This window comes from Equus quagga, chromosome 8 (genome assembly GCF_021613505.1).
Source record: "Equus quagga isolate Etosha38 chromosome 8, UCLA_HA_Equagga_1.0, whole genome shotgun sequence".
In the NCBI taxonomy this organism is placed as follows: Eukaryota; Metazoa; Chordata; class Mammalia; order Perissodactyla; family Equidae; genus Equus; species Equus quagga.
This window is the reverse complement of record NC_060274.1, coordinates 127,125,875-127,147,240: the sequence shown is the minus strand read 5'-3', so window position 1 is coordinate 127,147,240 and position 21,366 is coordinate 127,125,875. Positions and strand designations below refer to the sequence as shown.

The window sequence follows — 21,366 nt, the reverse complement described above, 5'->3', positions numbered from 1 at the left end:
ATGATCTTATCCTAAGTGTCCCCACTCCTTTCAATGTGCTCCGTCCCGCATTTTCTAATTCTCTTTGTCTTTGTGAATTAAATATATTTCACTTTCCTAGCTATCTTCACCAGGGTGAACACAACAGCCATCCCTCTAACTTGACAGAAGTACTTTAGACATCTGGGAGTGTGTTTACAGAGGACAGATACAGAAGCTAGCTGCTTCTTGCCCTATCCCAGCTAAACAGTTCTCGAGTCAGAGCATAGAGTATCAACAAGGCACATAATCCAAGAAGCAACAGGAGAGCTGTAGGCCAGAGTCATAGGAGGGAAAAGGCAAAATCAGAAGCAGGGAAGAAGGAGTGTCTCCAAGTGACAGAAAAGCCAAAAGGAACAAACGAGGAGGCTGGCCTGGAGAGCTGGCCCAGGACATCTAAGCAAGTGGACTGGACATCAGAAACTCAGGAACCCAACCAAGCAAGGTGTCAGTGCCAGGATCTACACTGGCAGCAAGAAAGGAGCTCAATACAGTTGATCCACAGTTATTATGTATCATGTCCCAAGCAATGCCCTCTGTGAATGTCTTTCTGGGCATGCCACCAGGTCAGGTCATTTGTTCTGGAGTGACAATGGAGTTGGCAAAGACCCCAAGAGTGGAGCAGTGCCTATGGTCTACCAGGACCAAGATAATTTTTCAAATAATTGGAGATATTACACTGTACCTCAATTGAGTATATGATAGAGTCTCAACCGTGTGACAGCGTACATTTGTAATGTTCAAGGTCTTGCCACCCCATAAATTTATGGCAGACGAGTAAAACGAAGTATTACCAGCTATCATTAAAGGAGGAAATAAAAGGCACTCCTGTTGTAGACTGCTCTGGTTGTATTTCTTATTGCATTTCACATAATTTCATGAAGTTCCAAACTTGCATTCTTCTTTATGTTGAGGGACTAGGGGCTTTTTAACCCTTCATTAATGAAAATGATTTGTTCTCCCTTTATCGGTGGTCCCTAGATTCCTCCAATTCTGGGAAGATGTTGTCCAAATACCACTGAAATGACTTGCAACCCAATCGTTGCCTTAATTCTACACGTTCACTAATGTTTCCATAGGCAACAGATTTCAGACCAGGTCTTCGTAAAAAAACCTGCTCCTAAAAGGAAATAAAAAGTCATTTCATTAAGTCAAATGAATTTTAGCAATTAAATCATGATATCTAACATAGCAATATATATTTTCATTATCTGAACTAAAAAACAAAAACCTTTGACATCCTCTGTGTAGAAAGGGCAGAGACGCACGTAGGACCTGGGATTCACTCACCCCACACACATTCACAGTATGTGCTGTGACTGACCACAACAGAGGTGGCTGTCGTAGCGGGATCCAGGAACCTGCTTCTTGGGAGCTCAAGAATCACAGCCAGCTATTGTAGTATATCCCCTTTCTCCTACTCTCTCAATGATACTCAAGGACAAAAACTCTCACTCCCAAGTCCCAGTCAACACTTCCATGGTTTCAGCAATGGGGATGGTGTGGCGGCTGAGGGCAAATTGACTCTGGAGGAAGACAGCCTGGGTTCACATTCTGGCCCTACTTTTATTAACTATGTGACCTTGGCCTCTACCCTCACGAGGTGGTTGTGAGGACTGAATGTTTTAATATGTGCAAAGCCCTTGGGAGACGAAGGCTGGCACATAGTAAGTGTCGGGTCAATGTCAGTCATTATTGCCACACCTGGTTAGTCTTTTATACACTCTGATTTAAAGAAGAACCAAGTATGAGTGTCTAATGGACTCAATCTGCCCCATATTAGAATGGTATTCTGAGTAGACCGAAGCTTCCTTAAAAGCAGAACCCTTGTATTTTCATCTGTGTACTCCCAGTGCCTGGCATATAGTATAGTAACACTGCTGAATGAGAGAAGGAGCTTGCTTATCTAAATTAGCATATTCTGGGCATGCCATGTTGGATTCTCCCCGAGTATCCCTGACCGCTATAGGTCTTTGCCATCATTTCTTGCACTCCTAGTTCCCCAGGGTAGACTGGTGCAGAGGACGGGCCTGAGGTGGGGGAAGAGTGTCATCATTCTGGACTGAAGGCAAAGAAGACCTTAGACAACATCTCCAGCCCAAAGCCCTCTCTTGTCCAGTGTCACTCACTAGATTTCCCAATGTGCCCTGTCATACAATCCATGATTTAATGCCAAATGCTATTTGCTTTTTAAGTTAGGTAAAATTTTTTGTCACTATATCTTCTGTGAAATTCAGTAAACTACTCAGTCTTAGCTGTGTTCAAGTCAATTATTTATTTATTTATTTATTTTTCTTTTGAGGAAGATTAGCCCTGAGCTAACATCTGCCACCAATTCTCCTCTTTTTGCTGAGGAAGGCTGGCCCTGAGCCAACACCTGTGCCCATCTTCCTCCACTTTATATGTGGGATGCCTGCCACAGCATGGCTTGCCAAGTGATGCCATGTCCACACCTGGGATCCGAACTGGCGAACCCCAGGCCGCCGAAGTGGAACGTGTGCACTTGACCCCTGCCCCACTGGGCCGGCCCCCTCAAGTCAACTATTTAAACTGTGATCAGAGTTCACGGGGAAAAAAATCAACAAACATAAAAATAAGCTCAATGTCTCCTATAATTAAATAAATGCAATTTTAAACAATGAGATATCATTTTTAACCTGTTAGATCAGAAGAAATACAAAGTTTAAGACCAGGGTTGGAAAAGTTGTGAGGAGACAGGCCCTTTGAAATACATTTGATGGCATTTAAGAACAGTTTGGACATTATTCATCAGGATTTAAGATGCACTAACTCGTGGCCTAGCAGGTCCACGTCTTGAGATTTATTCCAGAGATATATCTGCACACCTGCACCATAAGGTATGTGTAAAAGATGTCCATTTCAGGCGTGTTAGCAAATCACTAAAAGCCAAGATGATCAGAATGTTTATCAGTGGGGGATTATGTATTAATAGGATCAATTTTAGTAGATCCATTCAAAGGAAGTGTTTAAAAGAATGATATACTTAAATGTTCTGATTTTGAAAGGCTTTGAAAGTACGGTTTTAGAATATACTAACAGAAAAAATGCAGAACAAAATATTGTGCAAATCTAGTTATATAAAAGAAAAGGGCATATACTTGTGTGTATTAACAAGAAACTATAAACAGTAATTTAGTGATTACTTCTGAGGGTGGAACTACGAGCTTAGAAAGTTTACTTTTGACTCCATACTCTTCGTTATTGTCTGGCTTTTTAAAATGAGTATGTTTTACCTTTTTGAAAATCAAGAAATGTAATAAACATACAAAAAGCACATGAAACTTAAATGTGCAACTTAAGGAATTGTTGAAAAATCCACCCCAGTGACCCTGACTAGGTCAAGAAATAGAGCCTTACCAATGTCCCAGAAGCCGCCCGCCCTTCCCTTCCTGATCAGAACCCTTGCCTTTAGTTTTAAATGCTATCCTGATGATGTATTCATTCCTTTGCTTTTCTTTCTAGCTTTAATGTCTAATTATGCATGCGTAGATTATATAGTTTAATTGTACCCATTTTTAACTTTGTAGAAATGGAATAATACAGTATATATTCTATTGTGTTTGGTTGCTTTTGTTCACCATTATGTCTTTAAGATTTACCCTATTGGGGCCAGCGTGGTGGCTGAGTGCTTAAGTTCGCGCAGTCTGCTGCAGCAGCCCAGGGTTTTGCTGGTTCGAATCCTGGGCGCGGACATGGCACTGCTCATCAAGCTATGCTGAGGTGGCATCCCGCATGCCACAACTAGAAGGACCCACAACTAAAATATACAACTATGTGCCAGGGAGCTTTGGGGAGAAAAAGGAAAAAATAAAATCTAAAAAAAAAAAAAAGATTTACCCTACTGTTGTATGTATATCTATAGTTGGCTAATTTTCGTCGTTGTGTAGAATTATACTGATTAAATATATCATATTTGTCCATTCTACTCTTGATGAGCATTTGGGTTGTATTCAGTTTTGGCTAACACAAACAATGCTGCTCATAAACATTCTTGTTCACATGTTCTGCTGCACAAAAGCACGCACTTCTGTATTGTATATACAAAAATGGAATTGCTGGATCATGGGATATTCGTATGTTTTTCTTTACTTAATGTTGCCAAACTGTTTTCCCAAGTGAGTTTGCAATAATTAAGACTCCTTCCAGCAGTGTCTGAAAATTCCTGTGCTTGCCAACACTTGGTCCTATCAGACTTTACATTTTTTGTGAATCTAGCTGGCTATGTAGAAATACCTCATCAAGTTTTTAATTCACATTGCCCTGATTACTAAAGAAATTGAGTGTTATTATGTTTATAATTCAGAATAATAAAAAAAATATTAAATCAAGACCAGGACATGTAAAGTCGCAGAGAGATTCTTACATATTTCTACTCGTGCGTCTGAAATGAGATCTTGCTGGGGTTACTGTCCATATTAGCTTGTGCATAGATGGACAACGTTCAAGTTAAAATGGAGCTGCAGCTACGTGTTCTCTCCATATGTACCCTTTTAAATCCTGGCATAGGGTTTAATCCTAGGGGAGATGCACAAATGAAGGGGCATGGCTTTGATATAGAAATTTTGACTATTGGTAGAAAAGAGGTAGTGGAGGTTATTGCGTGGTCCCCAGATCAGCAGCAGCTGCATCACTTGGGAACTTGGCAGTGGAGAAAGAATCTAAAGAGTTGCCCGTGAGGACGGGAACAGAGAGAGGTGCTTGCTTCAGGGAGCAATCCTTGCGGGGAAAAATAGATCTAGGCAAAAAATATACAAAAAAAGGACTTCTTGTGTTGGTTGATTTGCTTCTAAGAAACTTGAGTATCCCTAGGAATTAAAGGAAAAATTAAGATGCAAATGTGGCAGCTTAGAATGAACTAATTGAGAAGAAGGTCTGGGGTTGGGGGGGTGAGTGGTTGAAAGGGTCCCGCTAATTTAGGGAAAACAGAGAGAAGAATGAAAATTAATATCTGGAAAGGTAGTAGAAAGCTTCTTTAGAGCAAGCCTGCCCTGTACTCTCACTCAGCTTTCCAAATCAGAGATGCACCCTTCACCTTGTGTTCATCCAGCCAAACGTGCACCATTCTGAGATTGTTATATGTCATGGCTTTTAAATATTCCTGTTTATTTTCAATGCGTTGCTTATCAATATGTCCCACTCGAGAGCAGGGGAGTACAAAGAGCTGGCCTCCACACATCCAGATCTAGACGGGAGAAAAACAGAAAACATGTTAATGTACGTTTGCTAGGAACAGGCAACTGCTGAATTTTTTTTTTTTAAGATTTTATTTTTTTCCTTTTTTCTCCCCAAAGGGCCCCAGTACACAGTTGTATATTCTTCATTGTGGGTCCTTCCAGTTGTGGCATGTGGGACGCTGCCTCAGCGTGGTCTGATGAGCAGTGCCATGTCCGCGCCCAGGATTCGAACCAACGAAACACTGAGCCGCCTGCAGCAGAACGCGCGAACTTAACCACTCGGCCACGGGGCCAGCCCCTGAATTTTCTTTTACAAACATAAGAAGAGCTAACATTTATTGCTTCTTATTTCACAACAACCCTATCATGTAGATACTGTGATTATCTCCATTTTACAGATGAAGAAATTAATACATAGATTGGTTAAGAAGCTTGCCCAGTGACAGAGAGCTGGTAAGTGGCTGGGTGCAGGGTTCAAATCTAGGAAATCTGGCACCATAGCCAGCATCTAAAGACAAAGAGATTCTGCCTCTCTCACACATGACCGATGCTGATGCTGATTATCTATGAAGAATGGCAAGATATTTTGTCTTAAAATATTCTCAAACAATATTCTGAGAGTAATGTTTTCTGAAGTAATTAAGTGTCACTGGATGTAAGCAAGTTAACAAGAGAAATGCTGACCGTGGCTGAATTCAATTATTCATCTTTTTGGTACTTAAAATACTTCATAACACTTATTTTTAATAACTTTTTTTATTACACTAAAGTAAAATATGATGATTGAAAAACTGGCAAATGTAGAAAAACACAGAAGAAAATAAAAATCACTTGACACTTTGTTAGTTGATATTAATCCAGGTACGTATGTCTATACACATATATACACAACATTAAGATAATTTGCTTTTTTTAATTTGATGTTATGTGAAGTTTTTTTTTAAAGATTGGCACCTGAGCTAACAACTCTTGCCAATCTTTTTTTTTTTCTGCTGTTTCTCCCCAAATCCCCCCAATACATAGTTGTATATTCTAGTTGTGGGTCCTTCTAGTTGTGGCATGTGAGATGCCGCCTCAACGTGGCCTGATGAGCGGTGCCATGCATGCGCCCAGGATCCGAACCGGCGAAACCCTAGGCTGCTGAAGCGGAGCGCACAAACTTAACCACTCGGCCACGGGCCTGGCCCCTGAAGTTATTTTAAAAGTCTTATATTGTTTGGACATTTTGACAGTTTCCAATTTTTATCATTATAAATAATACCACGTATAATATATGTACTTATAAATCTTGTGCACACAATTTATACATCTTACAGTGTACTTGCCATGACTCTTTTTGTTCACTCTAATTTGGTGATTATTGCGTTACCCCCAGAGAAGCAGAATCAGAAAATCCTTGGGCTCACCCAGACCAACCGAACCAGGAACTCTGGGGCGAGGGCCAGCAATCTGTATTTTAACCAGCTGTTTAGGTGATTCTAATGCACGCTAAAGTTTGAGAACCACTGTTATAATTGATCAAGATCACATATCCCATTTTTATAGATATTTTATTAAGAAATCCACCTAAGCATTTGGGGAACAGTAATAGGAAATTAAGACTCACTGAAAACAACACGCAGAAGTACTATGGTGAAATACATCACTCAGACAGCCAGAGGGGATTATGTTAAAGAAAATGGAAAAGCAGAACTTCTGATATAGAAAAATGTCCATCTAAGTCCTTCTCTAAAATGGATGGCACAGTAGAAAAACACTTAGACCAGAAATCCAAAGAATTAAGTTCTTTTATCAGCTCTGCCACATGCTTCTGATCAGACATATCCTCTCTGGGTGTAATTTTCATCTGGAATGGAGAACTAAATAGTAGTTCATCTAAGCTACTGTTTGGGGATGCTTTGTTATGTAGTAAATGCTAAGTGATACTAGCTATGTATAATGTCTTGTTCTCTTTTTTAAAAGTGATAACTTAAGGAAATTTGGAAAATTATTAATATCTGTTTAATAATTAGAACAGATACAGAAGTGTTTATTATTTTTGGTACATTCTTATATGTTTGAAATGTTTCTTAATTAAAAAAGAAACCCAGCCATGAGTAAAGAATAGAAAACCAAAGCCAAGTAACCAAAGTGATAAAGGAGGACCAGAAGTAAAAATTTTATCAAAAAACTTTCTTAAAAATCCAACTGAGGGGAACGACGGCAATTTAGCACAGTCTCCACAGGGCCCGCGTGGCTGCTCTCTTCCTCTGAATCATTCTCCAAAGGCACTTGATCCATCCGGGCCTGCCTTTTACTCTGCTCATTGTCCAGGTTGGCGATGGTCAGATGTATTCCTCAGATATACTACTGGAAGTAGTCTGTCCAGCCCCCAGTTTCTACTAATATTATTATTATTATTATTATTATTATTATTATTAGCAGCAGCAGCAGCAGCAGCAGCAACAGTAGTAGTAGTTTCCCACTGAGAGAGAGTATAATGCAGTAAAGAGCATGGACTCTGGGGCGGGTCAGCATGATTCAAATCCTCTGCGAACTCTGTGATCTGGGGCAAGTGACTGAAGTTACTCAACCTATTTGTGCCTCAGTTTCCTCCTCTGTAAAGTGAGAATAACCCACCTCATGGGATTGTTATGAGCATTAAATAATTTGATGCTTGTAAGTGCTTAGAGGGTGTCTTTGTAACATACACATGTATCTCTGCTGTAGTGAAGTGTGGTAGATTGCAAGAGGGGCCACAAATTCTTTTCATTCCTGTATGCACACTTCTTTGCAATGTAACTTTGCACCCCGTTTCATCAAGAGGTGAAGCTCATTTCTCCATCCCTTGAATCTGGTCTTGGCCTCATGAGTTGCTTTGGCCAATGGGACATTAACAAATATGATGCAAACAGGTGCTTGAAAAGCGTTTGCAGCACGTTGAAACTTGCCTTCTCTTGCTACTCTTGGGAACCTTGTGACCACTTCAGTGTGAGTGAGCCTGGGCTAGCCTGCCTGATGATGAGAGACAAATGGCCAAGTCATCCCCATTGCCCCAGCCATCACTGGGCCAGTGTCCATGTAAATGAGGCCAACCTAGGCTAGCCAGCACAGGCTGAGTCTCCAGATGAATACAGATGTATAATCAAGACCAGTGGAAATCAGCCATCCTGGTTATGTCCAGAAGAACCACTTTAGCAACACAATGAATTATGAGGAATAACAATTGTTTGTTGTTTTAAGCCACTGTGTTTTGGGATAGTTCGTTAGACAGCAAAAGCTAACACAACACACATGAGGGAAAATGTTTCTCTTAACTCCAGGTTTACTCATCAAGTAAATAAGACATCCATCCATTTAGTTGCCCATTCCAGAAACTTGGTGTAATGGATTGAAATATTGTTCAGCAGATATAATCTCACTCCCCATCCCTCACCATGGGGCAGAGTATGCTTCTCTGACACACTGACTTTGGGCTTGTCCATTCAACATGCTCTGGACAATGGGATGTGAGCAGACATGATATGTACAGAGCTTTAAATATGCTGTGTGGGGGGCTGGCCCAGTGGCGCAGCGGTTAAGTTCGCATGTTCCGCTTCTCCGCGGCCTGGGGTTTGCCAGTTCGGATCACAGGTGCGGACATGCCACCGCTTGGCAAGCTATGCTGTGGTGGGTGTCCCACATATAAAGCAGAGGAAGATGGGCATGGATGTTAGCTCAGGGCCAGTCTTCCTCAGCAAAAAGAGGGGGATTGGCAGCAGATGTTAGCTCGGGGCTAATCTTCCTCAAAAAAAAAAAACAAAACAAAACGCTGTGTGGTTTGGCCTGAGTTTTGTATTTCTGCCCATCAACCTGAGAAGACTATGCCCTGAGTTGCTACTACTCTTAGAATGATGAGGAGACCCAAACCAAACTCAGAGACTAGAGCCCACCCCAGCCAATCTAAATTCTGAGGCAGAGACATCCTGGACAACCCACAGACATAAGAGAAAAGTAAATGCTTATGGTTTTAAGCCACTCAGTTTTGAGCTGCTTCATAACATAGCATCATCGTGGCAGTAGCTGACTGATGATTGGGTTGTCCACAACATCCCTTTTGCTCAAAATCCACGCCATCAGTCTCCAAGTTCTGTCCGTTCTATTTGTAAATATACCTGGAATCTGTCCAGTTCTCTCCATCTCCATTGCCACTGCTCTAGTTGCATCCACTGTCACCCTCTTTTCAGATTTTTGCAAGAAACTACCGGTCCCCCTGCTTTTCCTCCACTATGTCAGTCTCCACAGCCACTGTCACTGCCTTGCTTAAAACATATCTGTGGCATTCCATTGCATGTAAGACACAACCTAAATCCTCGCAAGGTGCTGCAGAGTCCTTCCTCTGCCTCCCTCTCCAGCCTCATCTTGCCGTTGTCTCTTCACTCATTATGGTCCCGCCTCACTAGCCTTCTCCATTGACACATAGGGGTTGGAAGGCTGTCCACTTTCTGAGTCAGTGGGCAGAAATCGGGGCATTACTAAGCACCGTCTTACTCTTTTTCTGTAATCTGTATTTGTGAGGTGAAGTAAGGGTACATCATGTGCCAAAGCCAGGGGAGGATTTTCTCAATCCTTCCATTGGTCTCACAGTCATGAGGGTGCCACCAGATTCAGGCTGCCAGTTAGTTTTAATTTCTAGCGGGATCTCATCTTTTCCTGTCTCAATAAACATCTTAGCAGAAAGCTAGGAAAGGCTGCTGGCCAGATACCATTTCAGTTAGAACTCTGGGACAGCTGTAGCATATAAAGAAGGGAACAAACACTGACTACGGGTGTGTGAGGTGGCAGACACTATATTAGACGCTTTATGCACATTGTCTCAGTGCATACACACAATCACACTGTGAGGTGTGCATTATTCTGTTCGTTTACACATGAGGCCCCTTAGACTCTGACTGGTTCAACCATTCAACAAATATGTCTTGACCACTTTTTAACATGATTGATGTACCAGGTGCTGAGGACAGTTTTGAACAAGTCAGACCTTGTTCCTGCCCTCGAGGAGCCGACAGCTGGGTGGAAACACACAGTTGGCAGGGACCAGTGCAAAATAAAAATGGAGTCTCTGGTTCAAAAATCATTAAAAATTTCAAGATGGCAACAGCAAAGCATTAAACCAAGTGTAGGGTCCTTATAAACACGGTACCATGTGCAACCACACGGATCACATGCCCACATAGCCTGCCTTGCTCACACAGTCAACAGACAACTGCAATATAGCACAATCAGTGCTATAATAGGTAGAGCGTGCAGAGGAGGAGAATGGATCCCAGTCTTGGGTGTGAGTGTGTGTGTGTGTGTGTGTGTGTGTAGGGGGGGGGGGAGAACAAAGTCAAGAAAGCCTTCCTGAAGAAATTACATCTAAGCTGTAGCTATGGACTATGATGGTGGACAAAGACAAGCGATGATTTAGAGGAAGAACTGACCAGATATGGTGAGATGACATGGGGCATAAGAGGGAAAGCAGAGTCCAGAAAGGTACTCAGGGTGTGTAGGTAAGTAGGTAAGGGGGGTAGCATGTCAGCCACCCATAGAGGGACTACAGGAGGAGGAATGGGTTCGAGAGAGTAGAAAATAATCCGGTTCTTGAAAGGTTAGGTTTAGCATACCTATGGGATGTCCAAATGAAGGTAACCTGTAGGCGATTGGACACACCAGCTTCTAACGCAGAAGGAACTGAGGAGGAGTTAGAATTGCTCTCATCAGCATGAATTTAGTCATCGGAGCATGAAATGGATGAGGTTATTGAGAAGGTTGAGGGAGAAGAGAAAGAGGGACTTGGGGAAACCCCTTAGGGATGGAAATTCTGAGCAGATGGACCACGGAAAGTAGCCCACTGAGGCACGAGCAGGAGCGGGGCTCCTGAGGAACTTGCCTAACCCGTTACGTCAGCGTCGGAGAGTGTGCTTCACCCTCTCTCTATGGCCAACATGGGATTTGTTTTCAAATCACAGCATCCAAAGGAGGTTAGCAAACTTGGATGAATCTAAGCTGGCACTGATATCTAAGAGGCTCAGTCTGAAGGGTGATGCAGAGAAACGGGCTTCTTGAGACAGGTGGCCCCTGAAGCGTGTGGCAGGGCCCCGATCCCTGGAGCAGTGTGCCTTGCCCACATCTGGGGACACCTGGATGGAACACAGGTCCTGAGGCGTTGGGGCTAGCCACGACGCAGGTTGTCAGGGACTGTTCGAGGCTGGCCTCCACTCTGCCAGGGAAGCTGAAGTGCCATAAACTGGGTATGAGAACCGCTCCGAGGTTGGGAGTGCAGCTGCAGGTCCGTGGGTCTGCAGCAGGCCACGACTGTCCGCAAGCAATGGGAGCCACTGAGCTCAGGGCAACTAAAGCAAATTCAGAGCGTTGGAGGCTGCCAATACATTGCCGGCCTCCGAGATAAGTGACTTAGAAACAGGACAGAACCGAGCCGGTGGGATCTCAAGACTTGAAGCTGAGTAGACAGTACAAGGCAGGAAGTGATCGGTTTGGAGCAAACTACTTACACGTTCTGTGCATTTGGGCAAGTTAATCAACCTCTCTGTGCCTCAGTTTCTCCATTATAAATAGGAGATAACGACGGCACCTACCTCACAGGTTTATTATGAGGATTAAGTGAGTTAATATCTGTAAGATTTCAGAGCAGTGCATGCCACACATAATAAGAACTTGTTATATAAATAAAACACTTTCATATCCTTTATATCTTAAATGCCACTTCTTCGGGGAAGCCATCTAAGACACACCCAAGACAAGGCTAGGTTCCCCTTTTATGTGATTTCATAGTGCTCCGTACTAAGTGCTGGCACACAACAGATTCTCAATAAATATTGTTGAATGAATGAATGAATGAGGATTGCGTCGTCTTCTGAATGCCCAGCATGTGGCGCAGCCCGACACAGGAGGTGCTCCTTAAGTGATGGCTACACTGAACTTAACTTGAACTCTAGAGAGAGCCCTAAACCGAAACTATAGATTTGGGTCTTGTCACCACACAGGTGTTCATTACAGTCATGGGAGCCGATGCAGGTATGCTGTGAAAAATATTAACAAGGGTACGGCACAGACCCGGCTGATCAGAAGGGAGATGCCACAGCAGGTCCTGGTGGCCCCACCCCGCCAAGTGCCATCCCTTTAGTTTCTGGACCATGGGGAGCCTCAGAGATCCTGGAGAAGGGTGAGGCGCTTGGGCTGCAGGTGCGAAGTATTTGGTTGGCTCAGAGTAGAGGTTCTTTCCCACCAGGTGAGGAAATATTGCACTATATTAACAACAGCGTGGCTTCACAGGTGCAAAATGGCTGAGTGTCAGCCCTGGGCCCTGAAGAGAAGGTGAGGTAGGAAGAGGTTGACAGGAAGAGCAATCCCGGGAGCACGGTGTTTAAGAGACTTGCACAAGAGGAAATTCCTGCGAAGGAAATTGGGAATGATTGAGCAATGGAAGGGGATTTTCTTGGATTTTGTCCTAAAATTCAAGAAGACTTCTGGAAAAGCTGGTCTACGGTGTCAAATGCTGCAGTAACCACAAGTCTATGGAAGAACAAAGGCTGTCACTGGGGACATCCGTATTAAACTGGTGGCAGTTCCCAGAACGATGTCCCAGGATGCTGAGGGCCCCCAGGATGCTGATTTACTGGAATGAAGAGTAAGTGAGAAATGAAGACGGATCTGCAGGTATCTTCTCTCTGGAGAGACAAGGTTATTTGTCTTGGTTAGAGACGGCTGCTAGTGTCAAGAGAGCGCCTGGCTGTTTATTAATTTACATGTTTGTTTGTGAAAAGAGAGACCCAAGCATACTTAAAAGATATGAAAGGGCCGTTAGGAACGGAGTATCTGGAAATATTGAAGCAAGGATAATTAAGAGATTTTAATTATAAGATTGCTGTTTTTTGCTGTCTGGGGGAATGTAAAGCCAGGAAAAGGAATACACACATTTTCAAATATGCATGTATCATTCATGAAATTGATTCTATTCTGAGACACATGAAGGTGCTTATTAAGTTACTAGGTCCTGAAAGGGGGAAATTTCATATACCGTATTTCAGAGAGCAATGTAACAATGCCTGGTCAGAAAGGAACACGAGTGGGAAAAAATAAGCAATGAAAATAACAGACTTACAGGATACTGCCAAATAGGAGCTTGGAGGAAAAATAAATTGCTCTAGATATTACTGTATTCCTAATAAAGTATCTGAGGCATTATAAAGGACATCTGTGCTTAAAATCACTCTTTAAAAATGCAGAAAGTAACCAGCCAATTAAGAAGGAAGAGGGAGATAAAATGGAAAAATGGAAAAAAAATGGAAATGGAAAAAAATGGAAAAAGAAAACACAAAAAGCAAATATGGTAAATGTTTTAACAGACGCTAAGACAATATATGCAATTCATAGTACCGTCTCTGCAGATGACATCACAGAGCATAAAGAACAGATGGCAAAATTTAAAATAGGAGAAGAAGGGCTGTCACTTATTAGTCAGCTCCTATAAATTATCTCTTATCTTCATGACAACCTTGTAATAGAGATCATTTTTTTCCTTCATTTTACTTGTAAGGAAACTAAAGCTCAAAGAGAATATGAACTTAGTTATCAATAAAGCTGTTTTCTCTACACCAGGTTGTCCCTGTCGGGAAAAAGAGACAAACAAGGCAGAGAAACGTGAGGGGAAAATGTTAAGGGTGACAATGGTGAGCTCACAGCCCAGATTTTTATGCACCGTTCAAAGCGATCATTATAAAAAATGATTAGAATTTAGTCGAAAATAGAGTTACCTATGATAGACATATTATTAACATTTGAATAGTATCTTAGTGTTTTCTTTGGATTTTCTCCAGGAGTGTCTACTGCGTGCTTTGTTTTTACCCCAATTATTTCATTAAATCTTCACAAAATTCTGAGAATGGCATTTGTATTTATTCCTATTTGACAGATGAGGAAAGTGAAGACTAGAAAAATTAATGACTTGCCAAGGATCATAGAGCAAGTCAATGATAGAGCTGGGACTCATTCTAATGTCTAATATCTGGTGTTTTCATACCACAGGATTTTTTTAAAGTTAAATCTATTTTTTTAATTGACCTATAATTCACATACCACAAGAAATTCACTCTTTTAAAACATACAATTCAATGATTTTCAGTATTTTCACAAGGTTGTGCAGCCATCACCACTATCTAATTCTGGAACATTTTCACAACCCCAAAAGAAATCTGGTACCCATTGGCAGTCACTCTCCTTTCCCCAGCCCCTGGCAGCCACTAATCTACTTTCTCTTTCTACGGATTTGCTCAGTCTGGGCATTTCATATGAACGGACTCATATAAATGTATGGCCTTTTGTGTCTGGCTTCTTCCACTCACCATGACGTTTTCAAGTTTCATTCACGTGGTAGCAAGTATCTCAGGATTTAAGAGTTAGGAGACAACTTCTACTGAATCCACTCACTCTCCAGATGGAGAACTGAGAGCTAGGACAGCCCATGTATTTAGTGGCATTCAAGTCTCCTACCCCCAGTTCTGGATTATCTCCTCCACATCAAGACCACCAAGACAGTCAGTATAATGAAGGGGAGATTCCACAAACAGCTTAACATATGATGTTAATTTTATACACATACATTAGAAATAACATATGGTAAGAAAACCTGATATTTTATTAAATATTTTCAATTTTTGTAAGGAGTCCCATAAATCACTTATTGCATGTGACACCAGAATGGTACCAGATGCTCGTGTAGGAAAACAGGGCATGACTGCCACAGCATGCTACATGAGGTCAAGTTAGATTTCGCTCTCTATGTATAAAGGTAACTAATTAAAAACAAAGTGTGAATTACCCTCAGTGAAAGTTCCAAATTTTCTCCTCCCCAGAGATTCATGTCCTTGTCGTACCGTCCAATCTCATTAAAATACTGCCTATCTATAGCAAAAATTCCTCCAGCCATTGCAGGTGACCTAAAGAGGACACATAAATATTAAATTGTTTCCACAGATTTAGTCATTCTGGACTTTTGCCAAAATTGTATTGAATATTAGCAATAGCAATTAAAAACTAAAAAGCAACCATATTAACTAACATCAAAATTATCTTAATATAGCTTTAAGTATGTAAAATTACTAAATTACAACTATAACTACCTAAAAGTAGGCAATAACTTTTACTTAGCTCTCACCACATTATGTAAGTAATATATTCTACACATCGTCTTGGTGAGAGGGAAAATTATCTTTAGAATGTGAGTTCCCCATGGGAAGATGATTCAGTTGAGGAGTGGAGTTTAGAAATCTTTCTCCCCAAGGAATTAAGTGAATTGTAATATTTACTTCTGGGAAAACCATAATATTACAAAGCATCTTTTTTGGTCCACCAATAGGAGGGCCCAATAATACCAAACTAGGTAGTTTGAAAATAATTACATTTTCATTCCTTCATTTGTTCAAAAAAGCATATATTAAGCATCTACGATGTGTTAAGGATAAGTTAGTGAATCAACAGGCAAAGGTGGAATTAGGGCCCTCAATTTGAGGTTATTGCAGTGGTCTCAGAGAAAAACAATGGAATCTCGGATAAGGGTATAGCAACGAAGGTGGTGAGATGTGGCCGAAATCTTGATAGATTTTGAAGATGGAACCAGCAGATCTGCTTATGCGGGGGGTGTGCGATGTTCCAGGAAGAGGTGAGTCAAGGCTGACTTCAGCACTTTTGGCCTGGGTACCTGGAAGGTGGAGTTGCCGTGCACTGAGATGGGGAATGCTGTGGGCGGAACAGGCTTTTGGGGGAAGGTTGCATTTTGGACATGTTTGAGGTGTCTATTCAGCATGCAAGTGGAGATGCCAGTAGGCAGGTGGATAGATGAGTCTGGCATTCCGAGAGAGGTCAGGGCTGGAGGCATAAATACAGGAGTCATCAATCCAAGATCGATGAGAATCACTCTGTGAGTGAGAGGAGTGGAGAAGAGGACAAAGGACTGAGCCTTGGGCACTTGAACAATAAGAGGTCAGAGAGAAGAGGAGGAATCAGCAAAGGAGATGGGAAGGAGAACCAGAGAGACAGGAGGAAGACCAGGCGGTCTGGAGGCCAGGGGAAGACTGGGCGTGAAAGAGAAGGGAGAGGTCAGCAGCATGGAACACTGCTGACAGACCAAGTGAGACGAGGCCAGAGAACGGAATATTGGACTTAACAGTGTGAAGGCCATTAACAAGTTTCAGCTGGGGGCGAGGGGCAACGCCTGCTTACAGTGCGTTTAAGAGACAAGAGTAAAGAGTTTAAGAGAATTGGAGACAGTGACACAGACAGCTCTTTCTAAGGGCTTTCTAGAGAAAAGGAAAAGAGAGGTAGCCGATAAAATAAGGTTATTTTACTTATTTAATTTTATTTTTTTTTAGGAAGATTAGCCCTGAGCTAACATCTGCTGCCAATCCTCCTGTTTTTGCTGAGGAAGACCGGCCCTGAGCTCACATCCGTGCCCATCTTCCTCTACTTTATATGTGGGACACCTACCACAGCATGGCTTGTCAAGCGGTGCCACGTCCGCACCCAGGATCCAAATCGGCGAACTCCAGGCCTCTGACGCAGAACGTGCGCACTTAACCGCTGCGCCACTGGGCTGGCCCCTATTTTATTTTTTCAGTCGCAAGAAATCAGAGCATGTCTGTATTCTGAAAGGAGTGATCCCGACTGGTACACTGGATGATGTCACCCTGTCTGGTACGCTAGAAGACTGTGATTACACGCAGGCCAGAAAGCCTCGTGGAAAACTCTTGCTCCCCTGTCACAGCACTGTATTGCAACTATATTTTTACCTGCCTTCCTTCCCATTAGAATACACACCTTTGAAGGCAGGGGTCACGTTTTCTATCCTCAGTACGATGCCTCACACACAATAGGTACTCAGCAAATACCTATTAAATTTACATGTGAAGTAATTTCACAAAACAGTTCTTAAAGTTATGCCATTGGTCCCATTGAAAATAGGGCAAAAATACATGCCGCTCAAAGAATTCAAATTCCGCCTTCCTCTCAAGGGAGAAAGCTTTTGTCCTAAAACTCTTGAAATCGCTGGGCAGTGTGTGTCTCTCAGTGGGAGCAGTGTTGCACGGTGGTGGTAGCTCAGCCGATGGTCTGAGACAGCAGCAGAAAGTGAAACGGGCCACGTTATGTCCTTAGGAAAGGCCCTGGGTGGAGCAGAGGAGCCGTCCCCGGGAATGCTGCTCCAGCACGTCCCTCCCTGGACCACCGGGTGACCGCAAGGCCGCCACCATCCTTGCCTGTTCTAAGTTTCCCAAAACTCATTGTCATTAGAACTATTCTAAGTGGGAGAAAAAAGTATCTTCAGATTTGAACACTAATTAACACCATGGCTAATATCTAAAATTTATTTTTTTAACCCTTTAAAACAACCTATTTTTCTTACATATATTGTTATACCTTATAATTGATATATTAAAATTATAACACATATGATGTGTATAATATCGCTTCTCTATATAAACATGCATACACATATATAATCACACAATTGGTATCATACTGATATAATTTGTTTATAGCCTGATTTTTTATTTAACATATTGTGAGAATTTTCATTTTTAGTTAATTAGCCTTCAAAAACTTTAACTATGTAGAATTCCACAAAACATGAATATACTTTGTTAACCATTTCAATATTGAACATTTTATGTTGTTTTGATTTTCTTACTGATACAAATATTGATACAATATACAAGTCTGTACTTATTTCTCATTAACTCCTTAAGGATAAATTCCAAGAAGTGGAATTATTGCATTAAAGAATAAGAACACTGGGGCCGGCTCCGTGGTCTAGTGGTTAAGCTCATGCACTCTGCTTCGGCAGCCCAGGGTTTCACTGGTTCGGATCCTGGGTGCCGACATGGCACTACTCATCAGGCCATGCTGATGCGGTGTCCCACATGCCACAACTAGAAGGACCCACAACTAAAATATACAACTATGTACTGGGGGGATTTGGGGAGAAAATGAAGCAGGAAAAAAAAAAGATTGGCAACAGCTGTTAGCTCAGGTGCCAATCTGAAAAAAAAAGAATAACATTTATAAGATTTTTAACTGATATTGCCAAATGGTTTTCAAAAAGCATGTAAAATGTACATACACTAACAGCATATTAGAATTCCAAAACTGTTGCTTTTCAGTATTTAAATATTAAGAATACTATTTCCCTGTTGAAATTCTTAGAGCCTAAAAAATACCAGATATGAGAGATGTGGAAATATTATAAAAATTATAAGTTAATTTTTTTGTTAAGTGGAACACCACAGATACTTCTTGTTAAAAGTAACTTTATTTTAAATTATTTTGAGATGAACTCAAAAGATTTATGCTTTATTTTTTTTGAGTAAATGAAGATTTTTACATAATACATTTTATTTAAATGAGGTATATCTTCGTTCTTTTTCATTCTGAAGTCTGTAACATTAACAATAGCTACCATTTATACAGATCACTTCCTCTGTGTCAGGCCTTAAACTATGAGCTTTACAAGCATTGGCTCATTTAATCCCCTCAAAAATTCAGAGAGGTAGGAGGTAGGTATTATTATTATTATCATCACCATTTTACAGGTGAAGATACTGAAGCTGAGAGAGGTAACTGGCCCAGCTAAGGGATGCCTTCATACACAACCCCAGGGAAGCTAGTCACCTATAGCCTCTGTGAACAGTGCCTCCTGGAAATGTGCAGTTCACAGCCTGTGCAGTACATGGCAGCCCTGAACAGCCAACAAGTGATGGCTGGAGCAGAGGAGAGATCAGTGGAAGATCTTTCACACACAGTGGAAGATGTGTGAAGGAATCTGCACATTATCCTTAAAAGCAATGGAAAGATAATAAGCAAGATTGGTGACATGCAAAATAGGATTTAGAAAAAATTAATGTAGCAACAGAGAGATTGCAATGAGGGAGGCCAGGCCTGTAGGCCAGACTGTCCGTCATGGTGTAGAGTCTGAGCCTGGGGCAGTGAGGGCCTGGACCGCGGGGACAGGCAGAGGGATGGAGAGATGTGATGTGAAAGTCATCGTAAGGATGGTTCTTCTGGAGCTGGTTAATCCCTGGGCTAGAGCAGGCAGTGGGAGAGTTGAAGACGGCGATACAGCGTTCATATGTGGTCACGCTTAACGGCTGCATAACATCCCATTCTGAAAGTGCGACATATCTCCTCCCAATTCTTAGGTGGTCTTTCTTTCATCCTTGAATGAGGAGGCCAGGTTGCTTACTAAGAGGAGGGAGTCGGGGCAGGGGCAGGCATTGGGACTAAGGGGAGCAATACAGGTTTGGCATACCCACTTCGGGGGACGCGTGGATAAAGGGATGGCAGAGCATGCAGGGCGCTAGTGGGGGATGCCGCAGCTGAAGGCACTGGCAGGAAGCAAGTGAATTAAAGATCAGAAAGTCTGGACAACAGAAGAAGAAAGAACACCGTGAGAAGTAAAAGGAGAAATCAAAGATCTGGAGATCTCGATGATGTCCAAAGGGAGGTGTGGGTGGAGCAGAGCAGGAAAAAGCTAGGAGGGTCCTGGGTTATGGCCAAAGAGAGGGATATCTGGTAATTTAGAAGATGGAAGGTGCAGGATACAGCTGGAGGAATAATAATAATAGCTAACAATTATAAATAGCTAACATTCATACAGCACTTATTATGGGCAGATGCTCTTCCAAACTTGGATATGTTATTTACCTCTCAGAACAGCTCTGTTATTCTCCAGACTTTACGGACAAGGAAACAAGGCACAGAGAGGTTAAATAACTTACACAAGATCATCCAGCTCTAGCTGAGTTAAAGTAGAGGTCAGTACCTGGGACTCGCTAGGCTATAGTACTGGAAAATTTACTCATGTAGTTTGTTAAATAAAGAGGTTAACAGCAAAAGAAGAGACGTGAGCTTGGCGTCAAAGTTATCAGTTAATGTGAGGAGTGACCTGGAGGAAGTCTCTTCAGAAACAGCCTCATAAATGCAGTTAAGAGTCACAACATTCAAGTTGTTCTCTCATTCAGAAATACATTACCTAAGACTGATAATCTAGGAAAATCACATTTATCTCAACCACAAAATCACAGATGGAAGCACTTGGATAAATGTTTTATAAATGAATTTGACAAAGATAGCGATGTTTTCTGGGCTATCCACAGTGCTGATATTTTGTTCATTGATCGACATACGACTTGCTCCTGAGAAGCAAGTCCACGTTCCAAGATGGACATCCAGAATCAGAGGGATACCAGCCACGGTGGTGTTCTGAACCGGGGTGAGATGCTCACTTTCACTGGCAGAAACTCAAAACCTACCAAATTCTATTGTTATAGACTTTTAGAAACAAAATACATAGCAAAGTATTTCTCTTTATTAAACCCAAGAAATCAAAGGAATAATCTCTGGAAGCTTCTTTCCCCACACCACCCCCCAACCAGTTCCCAACACATATGCACCCTGTCTCTATCACCAGAAGAAGTCTTACCGGATGGGTGCAATGGGTCCTTCCGGTCCATCCATCTCATAAGAGAAAACATTATCCCATTTAAATTGTAGATGCCAGTTGAAAGCTCCCCTTACAACAGGAGAGGGCTTGTATTTCAGTGTCATGTAATCAATGACATCTATCAGAGGACATACTACCATTTTGGGGTCTTTGGCAATGGCGAGCAACAAGGGTTCCAGCCACACTTTATTCACCTCGCAGTGGCTATCCAGGAACACCAGAACGTCCCCTGGGGAGACAAGAACAGACTAGCGTTAGTGCCTATGGATGAAACATCTGACAACTGGAATCAAAGTTCAACACAGGGCCAGCCCCGTGGCCGAGTGGTTAAGTTCGCACGCTCCGCTTCGGCGGCCCAGGGTTTCACCAGTTCGGATCCTGGGCGCGGACATGGCACCGCTGGTCAGGCCATGCTGAGGTGGCGTCCCACGTGCCACAGCTAGAAGGACGCACAATTAAAATATATACAACTATGTACTGGGGGGCTTTGGAGAGAAAAAGGAAAAATAAAATCTTTAAAAAAAAAAGTTCTGCACCGCGAGTCTTTGTGGAGCATTTGCTATGTGTTTGGCTCTTTCAGTTTCATTGTGGGAAGACCAGAAACACATATTTTCCTTTGTACCAAAGATGTGGCACACCATG

General features: G+C 42.1%; 1 protein-coding gene across 1 annotated transcript in view; it reads right to left on the bottom strand.

The window, feature by feature from the left end:
• Positions 1-937: 937 nt before the first annotated feature.
• GALNTL5 (polypeptide N-acetylgalactosaminyltransferase like 5) overlaps positions 938-21,366 on the bottom strand; it is a 69,235-nt gene continuing 48,806 nt past the window's right edge. The window contains exons 7-10 of the mRNA XM_046670229.1: positions 20,704-20,953; positions 15,052-15,169; positions 5,072-5,221; positions 938-1,138 (exon numbers count right to left, since the gene is read on the bottom strand). Of these exons, the coding sequence (XP_046526185.1) occupies positions 983-1,138; positions 5,072-5,221; positions 15,052-15,169; positions 20,704-20,953 (674 nt within the window). The 3' untranslated portion in view covers positions 938-982. The remainder of the gene's footprint in view (positions 1,139-5,071; positions 5,222-15,051; positions 15,170-20,703; positions 20,954-21,366) is intronic.